This window comes from Charadrius vociferus, unplaced genomic scaffold (genome assembly GCF_000708025.1).
Source record: "Charadrius vociferus isolate BGI_N301 unplaced genomic scaffold, ASM70802v2 scaffold430, whole genome shotgun sequence".
In the NCBI taxonomy this organism is placed as follows: Eukaryota; Metazoa; Chordata; class Aves; order Charadriiformes; family Charadriidae; genus Charadrius; species Charadrius vociferus.
This window is the reverse complement of record NW_009646541.1, coordinates 3124745-3134503: the sequence shown is the minus strand read 5'-3', so window position 1 is coordinate 3134503 and position 9759 is coordinate 3124745. Positions and strand designations below refer to the sequence as shown.

The 9759-nt window shown below is 39.0% G+C and overlaps 1 protein-coding gene across 1 annotated transcript; it reads right to left on the bottom strand.

Annotated features, from left to right (window-relative positions):
* Positions 1-1538: 1538 nt before the first annotated feature.
* CDR2 (cerebellar degeneration-related protein 2, 62kDa) lies at positions 1539-9377 on the bottom strand. Its single transcript, XM_009886343.1, has 5 exons — positions 9353-9377; positions 8934-9046; positions 4289-4437; positions 3855-4019; positions 1539-2645 (listed from the first exon to the last, which is right to left on the bottom strand). Exons 1-5 carry the CDS (start codon positions 9375-9377, stop codon positions 1778-1780), a joined length of 1320 nt encoding a protein of 439 aa, XP_009884645.1. The 3' UTR covers positions 1539-1777.
* Between the last annotated feature and the right edge of the window lie 382 nt (positions 9378-9759).

The following is a 9759-nucleotide window of genomic DNA, read 5'->3' as shown; positions in this document are numbered from 1 at the left end:
CCTTCCTCTCCCCTGCTGCCTTTTTGAACAGCACTGACAAACACCACTGGGATTTCTACCCCAGACAGGCCTATCCTTTTCCATATAGCATAACCTTTTTAAAATACAAATTTAATGGAAACGCTATCTAAGCTATGTAGGAAAGATGGCAAGACTAGATACTGCAGGTGCCATCTGCACCAAGTTTACTGATTGGCACAGATGGCCATAATTACTACTTACACATGTAGCTTGACTGGATTATTTATTTCCTTAGAAAAATACTCACAAGATTCAGATTCCCATTTTTAAATAATTTTCCAGAATGCAACACACGTTTTAGAGAAAATCCCACAATATGAAGTCAATACTGCAACTGAAAGACAGCTATACACAAGCTTAACAGGGTACAACATAGGCAGAACTGCAACAGCAGCAGTTGAACTAAAGCTGAGGAACTGTCAACATTCTGTGTCGACTGTTTGGTATCACAGCAACTCAGACAAGCAGTAAGTTGACTGCCAAGAACAACTGACCAAATTAACACTGAGACCCTTTATGAGGAGAAGGATGTAACCTTTCATTGTGCCTTCCCCCCTCCCCTTAATCTCTTAGCCTTTGTTTTCCCTCACACTTTGAAGCAGTTTTAAAGAACATACTTCTCCATGTTCTTTGTTTTTCAGAACTGGAATACATCTGCATTATTATTAGAGAGTGGAGAAGGAGAGGAAGAACAAGAGCGTGGTCCCCTGTTTTCCGTAGGCTATGGTCTGGCAGCCTTGTGTCCCTCCTCCGACCCCCCCCAGACAGCATGGAATAGGTCCACAAAGGCTGACATGGAAAGCAACAGACAAAACAATGTGATAAGTTTTTACCTGCCCTGTCTCCTTCAAGCACTTGGAGTTTGTGGTGTGTAAGATTAAAAGCTATTCCACTACATCAATGCTACTACTAAAGTTAAATAGCTACATTGCAACTTTCTATCTTAACAAATACACATAAAAAATGTACTTTGCAACATTCCACCAAAGAACAGTAGGTCCCAAATAACATACGTAATGAATTCACAGTATCTTGCCTTACGACAAAGTGCCCTACATAAGAAACCATACCTCAAGAGCCATGCAAACTTTACATCAAATCCTTTCTTAGCAGGAAGACATTTACACTAATCTGTGTGAGTGCTTAGTGCATGTGAAAACGTGGTATTAGCTTAAACCAAGCACAGTGCAGGCTGCCGTGCCAGCTCTCCACCTCCCTGCCAAAGCAAGTTCAGCTCGACTGCTAACTTCATTCTCAAGAATCAAGGAGAGGCTGCCCATGATACTGGTCAGGGGCATTGTTTCTGTTAATTTTCTACACAGATGTAGTTACAGGGTTAGATCATCACTGCTGACCAAAAGAAAGCCTTAGTCTGGTTCCTTGTGAGAAGCACGGTGCAGATTACTTAGCTCTGTTATTTTTGAAGTGGACTAAGGAAACTAGTGTCAGTTACTGCTTTGGCCAGAGATTAAGTCATAGTGTGTTATTAAGCTATGATGCTTGTTTGCTTTACAACCACTAGTTTGTGTAACAGTGCTAAAGAACATTAAATCTACTGCTACATGGATACAGGGAGACTAGCTGTTAACTAACTAGCTTGTTCACTACAGGTCTATAAGCCAATTCAAAACATTCATTTTGAGTGCTCAAGAAATACATCAGTATAAGGGGTCTTCTGACATTTGTATAAAGTTTTTCCCCTTCTCAACTAACAGCTTAGTCATCAGCAGAAAACAGGTCAGCAGCATGTCCAGTGTTATGGCTGAGAGGAGAGGGACTTGTACTTAGCTCTGTGTTCATCTATTTCTTCCTTTGTTTTTCTGATACAGCTAAAAATTTCCTTGAAGAGTGCCTTATATTCAGGAAGAGCATTTGTGGGCGAGTCACTTAGCTCCACAGTTATGAATTCTTGATTGCTAGCAGAAAGATCATACTGGGTATGCCCCATATTTAGGTCTTTAGAATACTGCTTCAGCGTTTGTACGGCCTTGTGTTTCAAAGAATCTTCATCCATTTGACACTTCTTCAAAAGTTCCTCGTACTTCACTTTCAGAGCATTATACTGAGCATCAACTTCATTAAGTACAGAGATTCCTCGCTGCTTCACAGCTTCAGCCCTCCTAATACATGTTTCTTCATGGCCCCTTAGAATGTCTCCCCCTGCAGCACTGCTTAGGAAAGTTTCACTGCTGCTCCGTTTCAGTGCCTTCTTCTCAAGCTCCGATACAGTCAGAAGTCCATCATCTGCCAGGCTCTGACCAAGCTCCCTTTCTAAAGATTCCTTGAATGAAATGAAAAATGATTCTGGCACCAATTTCTCTGCATTATGGCATGTGTTTTCAGACTGAAGTATTTGTCGCATTTCAGCTACTTCCACTTCCAACTCCTCTGCACGAGCCCGATATAAGTCTATATCAACAAGCCTCTGTTCAAGGTCACAGTTTTCTTTTACCATAAGACTGTATTCCTCTTCCATTGTTACCCTTTTCTCTTTTTCCAGGTTAAGTTGGGCTTGCAGAACTGTAACTGCCTTTTTTAAGTTCTCATTTTCTTCTTCTAGAGGACTTAACTGATTATCCATCGAAGTAATCTTTTCTGCAAACACATGATCATAAACAAAATACCTGCAGAAACAAAAGGAAGTATTGTCAAACATAGGAAGTACAGCTGACCACACCTCCTCAAGTTTTCCTGTCCTGGGTAACTAATGACAGATTTAAACACACCTCAAAGTGTACATAGCGGTCATTTTACTAACCTATCAGTCTATTTCATAATCAGAACAGAGTTTGTAAATACTTACATGCCATCAAGTCAAGCCTCCCAGCTTAAGCAGAATGGCAGCTCGTTAACAGTTTCAAGTTATAGACAAGCTTATTGAGTAACTAGACCTACAATTTAAGTTTAAATAAACATTGCCTCCATGTATCATGCAATACTTTCTGACACAGATATTTTCCACAGCACCCCACCCTTGTAACTTTTATTGCTACCGACTGTGGAAACAAGCTTCAAAATTGACAAAGCAGTTCTGTAGGCTGGTATTTCCACAAGCCTTTAGCAGTTTGAAGGAATCCACTTATGTTTTGAATTGTCAAGAAATAACTTCTTTTTGGATGTACAGATTTACTCTACAGCCCTACCTCAATGTACTGCTGAAGCCCAAACACAAAAGCCTGTTCTGCCTGTCTGTGCAGGTGCTTCAGTTATGAAATGACCTTTAGGACTGAAGCTAGTTTGAGCTTTTACCCCAGGTGATTGGCCTGATGGGCATACTATTGCAACTCAGCTGTGTAAAACTGCTCTAAATTCAAAAAGCAGCCCAGAGCTCCAGGCACCATTTTACCAGCTTAAGCATCATTTTAACCAGCGTAACTTCAGGAAAGCTATTGCAGGGATCCTGCCTGCCTTGAAAAGAAATTATCCACAGACATCCAAGGAAATGTTAAGTTACAGAAAATACTTTGCATTTAGGATGTTTGTTTTCAGATTACTTTGTGTTTGTTTTTATCTGACTGAAAAAAGCAGGGTACGAACTGCTGTAAGCTTTCTAAGCTACAATTTGGTATGGCTGGAGACTTGGTTGGGAGAAAATCTTTCAAGACAGAAAGTGGAACCCACAACTCCTCTCACACAAAGAGTAGTGTGGTCTAGAAGTATGCCAGAAGCAGTGGCAACACCACATGGTGCAGGACTGTGCAGATACTGTCCTAGTTGTGAACATTAGATGTTCTTCTGCTAGCTTGTTTGGCATCTATGCTTGTATCTTAGTTTTTAAAGCTCTGCTTAAAATAACTTGTATTCTCTTTGCTATGCAAGGTCAAAAGTCTTACTGGCGAAGGTCATACAGCTCCTTCAAACATGAAAAACTGTGCATTGATCTTGGCTGGTCAGATCTCTCATGGTTCATCCGGCCTCGTCCAGACGTTTTCAATTCTTCTACTTGTTGCTGCAGGTCATCTATGTGTGTTTGCAGATTTTCAATAGTCTCTGTCAAGCTAAAAGTTGAAGGACTGCTGTTAAAACATTTCAGCATTTAGTCAAGGACATGAGAGTTTCCCATCCCCTCATATTGTAGTTTCTTCTCTGAAAGCTGCTCTTTGGCCCCAAAAGACCTTTAAATAAAAACCATCCTTTCAATTTAACAGTATTGTCAAACACCACTAGACAGAGACAGCCACCCAATAACTACACGAATACACTTGGACTGCTCTTTTTTGTATTATCAACTGGGGGTGGGTGGGGGGATCTAGTAAAAGTTTGTTACCTTAATATCTTTTGTTGTGAAGCCCTGCTCTCCGCCACTAGTTTTTGATTAGTGTCTTCAAGTTCTCTTGCTGTCACATCCAGCTGTTCATAGACTTTCGCATGCTGATCATTCATCTGACGCAAGAGCTCCACTTGCTTTGTGAGGTACTGCAAGATAATATTGCTGTTACTAGCTTACACTCGAAACAAAGACAGGACTACCATTCTGCATTTTTATTCACATTCATAGAAAAACTACAAAATTTCAGAAAGGTAGATTCCAGTAGTGGCTTTGGTAAGTGTTCAGTTGAAAAGGCACCATCAGTAACTCAGCTACCCAGCTTGCCTTTGTCAAGGAGGTCAACCCATGCCGATCAACCAGCCCTTTATCCAGGAATTGGGTTTCATCGTGCAAGCTGTGTTTATCTATCCTTGCTGCAGGTAGGCTTTTGCCAGTACCCAAGCCTTCTGGATTGGGTTTCTCTGTATGGCAGTCATCACTGATAGAGCCTTGAATCCAGACTTCAACATAGCCCTTAACTATCCACTGAGTCCTTCTAAAAGTTGCAGCGTGCTCCAACAGAAATTTGCACCATCCACCATTAAATTTCTTTTCAGCTGAACTAAGTTTTTCCAGTCTGAAGCAGCATCAGGTTCAGCAGAACAGTCTGTGGCCTACTATGTGTCAGGAGTATCATCAAATTATTGAATTCCATCTTTAATTACTCACAGGGAATTATTCCAGTTACTGTAATTTCAAACAAAGGTCTCCTGCCTTTTTAAAAAATAAAGCTCCATATCAAGTATTCTCATTTTAATCCTCTTTAGTTTTACAATCAACAATATAGACCATTAAGGCTCTTGAGTAATGTTAGAAAGCTTAGAATTCTCAGTCTAAGAGCAGTTAACAATCACCTAAGGCTCTTAATACAGGTGTCTTATATTGTCCCACCCAGGATAGGACTGATTCAGTTCTAAAAATCTACATGAGAATTTGCATCAGACAGACTGGAACAAGAAAACTAACCCTTTAAATCTGAAATACTTAGTTCTTACATAGAATTTATTTCTTGCAATATATTCTGTATTACTACATGCTACTGAAAAGTAAACTTCAAGTAGGAACATCCAACAGCCTTCTAGGCAGAATTACTTCTCTTTACATAGGCTTGTTACATACTCAAAACTTCTAATATTCTACTTAACCTTTTACCTCATTAAAAGATTGGTGGGTTTACATTTTAGGCAACTTAAGAACAGATAATAAGTTAATCTAGGACTAGTAACTGCTACATACAGACTTCTAGAAGATCAACTTGATAGCAGTTGGCTAGATTCTTTTGTAGCCTGTGTGCACATGACAGAGGATTTACACAAAAATAGTACACAGATTAGCAGCAGAATCTCAATGTGACCCTCTTCAGATTAACTTTCCCTATTGGTTATTCTCGGAAGGAGCTGGAGATCTTCAGACTTTCTTCAGCAATACAATCATGGCTAAGCACAGAAGCCAAGGCTTTGATGCCAGAATTAGATGTTGCCACTGATTACAAGGGGCTTTTGCAGAAGTTTTAGACGAATGGGAGAGCTGAAGCACCACCTTGAGTCTCCAATCTCTTCAGTGCTGGTGTAAAATTGGCCTGGTATAACCAGGCCACCAAAACAAAGTATAGATGTGGTAATAAATACTTTAGAAGTTCACATTTACTCTACCTCCCCTGCAACTGAGCACCTAACATGAAAAAGCAGTTGAGACTTCTTGCATTCTACCACAAGATAAGAGTCAGTAGTTCTGAAGTCTGAGTGCTGAGAAGAGACTCAGACAGGAATAAAGTTGCCTTTTCAATCCAGCATTTATTACATCTACAATGATTATTTAGTGGCACATGTATCAGCACAGAGGTCAGATATAATGATCCAAGGCTATAAAATGCTTAATATGTTAGCGTTTAATATATTAGATGTAATCTTAAGTATCCTAAAGCCTTTGACCCCTCCTTTTCAGTGCAGACAAGGTAGTACCATATTTCAGAATGATTTCTTAGCCAGGTCTAGACTTTGCTACCCATAAAATGTAAATTAATAGGAAAAAAAAACCCCAAAGATTTACACTGATATACTGCACTGAAAAAGCTACTAAAAAATGCGGCAGAGTAGCTACAGTAACAGCTGAAATATCTTTAGGTTAGAGACAAGCACTTGAAAACTAGAAATATCAAGCAGAGAGACCGGATATGCCACTTGCACACGTAGCCTGTGTAGTGGGATATCCTGCGTTGCTATAGAAGACAGAAATATAGGTATGAAAATGAAAAACTAAGCTGCTTTTACCAGCTAAAAAGTACTGCACATTGCATATGCTAACTTTACCCCCATTTGTTTCAGTGAATTCCTTTAACAATCCCTTGTGCCAGTAAGCTAAGTTCCTCCCATCTGGAGGTTCTCTCGGGGCATTTGAAGGGATTAATTTGATTTTCCCTTTTCTACCAGAAATCCAGATGCAAGAGAGATTTCTCTGGAAAAATAAATGCTTTGAGTTGCTATCACTTTTAAACTGCACAGGGAAAAGACAGAAGATTAAGGCAAGTGGTGGAACTGAGAAGACAGCGTGTTATTACAGCAGATACGAATACAGTCTACATGTTCTTTGACTCAACACAGTAAGCTGGGCAAATAAAAGTGCAGGCACTACTTGTGTCAGAAGCACCACAAAAGCTGTTCTCTCACCTCCCTCCCCCTCCTCTTGGAGGGAGCTAATAGGCTAACCCAATATACACTCCTACCCATGTTCGGGGAGAGGAGGAAAGAGGAAGAAAGAGGTATCGGATAAGGCCTTGAAAAAGTAGTATTGCACAAGTCTTGATTTGTTTTTTTGATTGGCTAAGCAAAGCCAGATATTGAGAGAATCAGTTAGTCTGTCACTGTCTGAGGTGTACTTCACCCTGCCACACACCAACTACAGATCACTGCTGGAAGGACACTTCTGACCACTTCCTGGTGCTGAAGCTCTCTCGTGTAGGTGTGTAAACACCAACCCACCAAAAAGGCTTAAGCAAATAAGCTGGCTTAAACCAACAGGATATTACATCCTTAATGGCACTAGACTATTTCTATAAATGAATGCAGCTCAGCAATAATATATTTTCCGTATTTCAAGATAGCGTGAAAATACAGCTGCTTATTAAGTAGCTACACTCAACAAGCCAGGTTAGCTATCTATAGCAAAGTTATGCTGTGTTATTTCAAAAGGTGGGTTGTCACTGTCTTAAATGCTTCCTTAAACATGGTTGTTCATACAGGTATTGAACTGGAAGTAGAACAGTATTTGTATAACACCTTGAAGCGTTTGTTCTCTCTAGGTCTTAAGAATTAATCTTTTTATAAAAAACATTCATGGCAATCAGTTATTTTAAGTCTCCACATAAGTAAATACAATTTTTCTAATGCTGTGGCACTAATCTAAATATCAGCCATTCCAATCGTTGTACCACAGAATGCATAGGATAACATAGATGACATTTAGCACATGATAGAGGAAAGAGCCAAAGTATAAGGTATAAAACAGAAGTATCTTATTAAAAAAAAAAAAAACTCACCCAGAAATTGTGCATCACCTAATAGAAATGCTGCATTTGTGTTAATGTGATTACATTAAAGACACCTATATGTCTAAGTATTAAGCTTAGGATTCTTTAAGGTACCTGTTACCACTACAGTGATTTAAGTCTTAAGTTGCAGCTGTAAAAAATTCACACGCTGTCCAAAACTGCATAAGTACTGCTTGCAAAAAGAACACAGATTTTGTAAAAGTCTAGTGTATACCAGCCACAGCCTGTTCCCTGTGATTCAGGGACAAACTGAAATGCTGACTACCTTTCCAGTATGTTGTCAAAGTACTGAATATTTAGTAATTTAATTAACAGAGACCATGCATTACCCTCTAATAGCTTAAAAAAAATGCATTACACTGACAAGTAGTCAAGAACTACAATAACACAGGCAATATTAAAAAAAAATTGCCAAAAATGGCCAGTTTTTTTCCACCAAGTAACACGAAGATGAGCAGTTTTGAAAAGGATACAGTAGAAGCTATAGTATATCCACTACATCCAGTATTTAGATACTATTTAAGTGTTTGGTTTTGCTGTTTGTTTTTTTTTATTGAAATAGACTCTAGCTGCCTTTACCACAGCTCAGTTTAGTGGAAGTATATATCCTCAGATTTTACTCTCTCCTGCACTTATCAGCATTTAAATTTCAGGGCTGTAACCAATTACAGTTTCATATAATAATTTAAATTATTAATTTATTTATTACTGTATAATTTAATGTCATTCTACCTGGCAAGATCAGCAAAGTTTAGCAATAAAATAACTGAAGTAACTTCTCTGTACAAAAACAAGAATACTAGCCATTTTTCACTAAACAAGCCAAATTCAACATGAAGTTTAACGGCATAAAGCTTCCAGCAATCAGACAAACAGTTCTAACTATGATCAAGCCTGTACAAGTCCTCAAATTCTCAAAGTAGCAGAAGTGGTTAAAGGTTGTTCAGTATTTTTCTTTAAAATGTCCATCAGATGTCAAGAAATTCAGATCTCCACTTACGCACTATTATGTTGCGGATCTAGATGCTTTAACACTTGGATCCCTTAAATATTTACCTCTATCTCCTGCAGTTGCTCTTGATTTGTTGCATACATTTGTTGTAAAGATTCTTCTAGTTCAGTGTTACGGTCCAGTAGTGTCTTCCCAAGCTCAGCAGCAAGGTGAAGATCTAAACAAAGAAATCATGTTTGCAGGCAAGTTATAGAGCCAATAATATAATCTAATTTTAAAGCATTTCAATCAAATACTTCAGGTGGTTTTGTCTTGATGTTATAACTGCTCTAAGTTACTTCCAGTACTCAAAAAGAAAGGTAGCTTACACTTAAGTAGAACATTCATATACTATCTATAATGCAAGTCTAAGTCAGTCCTGAAACCTAGAAGACTCTCTTATTTCATGAAGCTTCCTTAGTTCCTCCTTTGGTCCTTCAGCCACAGGTCAGACACATCCAACCATCATCTCTTCACTTCCCACCATCTGCCCAGTACTGCACCAGCATCTCTATCCAAGGTGTCCACTAGCTACACTTTGCCGTGTTTACAGCACTCATATTAGAAGAATAAGCATCAAAGACCCTGTAAGTGTTCACCAGGGTAGACCCAGGCCAGAGCTGACTGCGCTCTTATTTACTTTGCTGTTCTTCCCCATTACCCCTTCACAAAGTAGCTCAGGTCATAGAGGATCAAAGTGATAAACGAAAGTTTCAGATGCTTTTTATGGTGAAACAATAATATCAAGAGATATAAAACTGATAAAGAAATGCAGCTATTCTGCTTTCCAAGCTCATAAACGGAGGCGACAAAAAGTGTTTTATGTGCTCCAAAACATCATTTTAAGTGTCATTTGTTCTCAGGCACTTAATCTCAATTTCACTTCAGTCA

Excerpts from the sequence above, each read along its gene's own strand:
- CDR2 (XM_009886343.1), bottom strand. The coding sequence starts at position 9,377 with ATGCTGGTGCAGTACTGGGCAGATG. Across the intron at positions 4,438-8,933 it reads AGCAACTGCAGGAGATAGAG|TACCTCACAAAGCAAGTGGA; the intron begins GTAAATATTTAA and ends ATTATCTTGCAG. Across the intron at positions 4,020-4,288 it reads TCACAACAAAAGATATTAAG|CTTGACAGAGACTATTGAAA; the intron begins GTAACAAACTTT and ends TTCAACTTTTAG.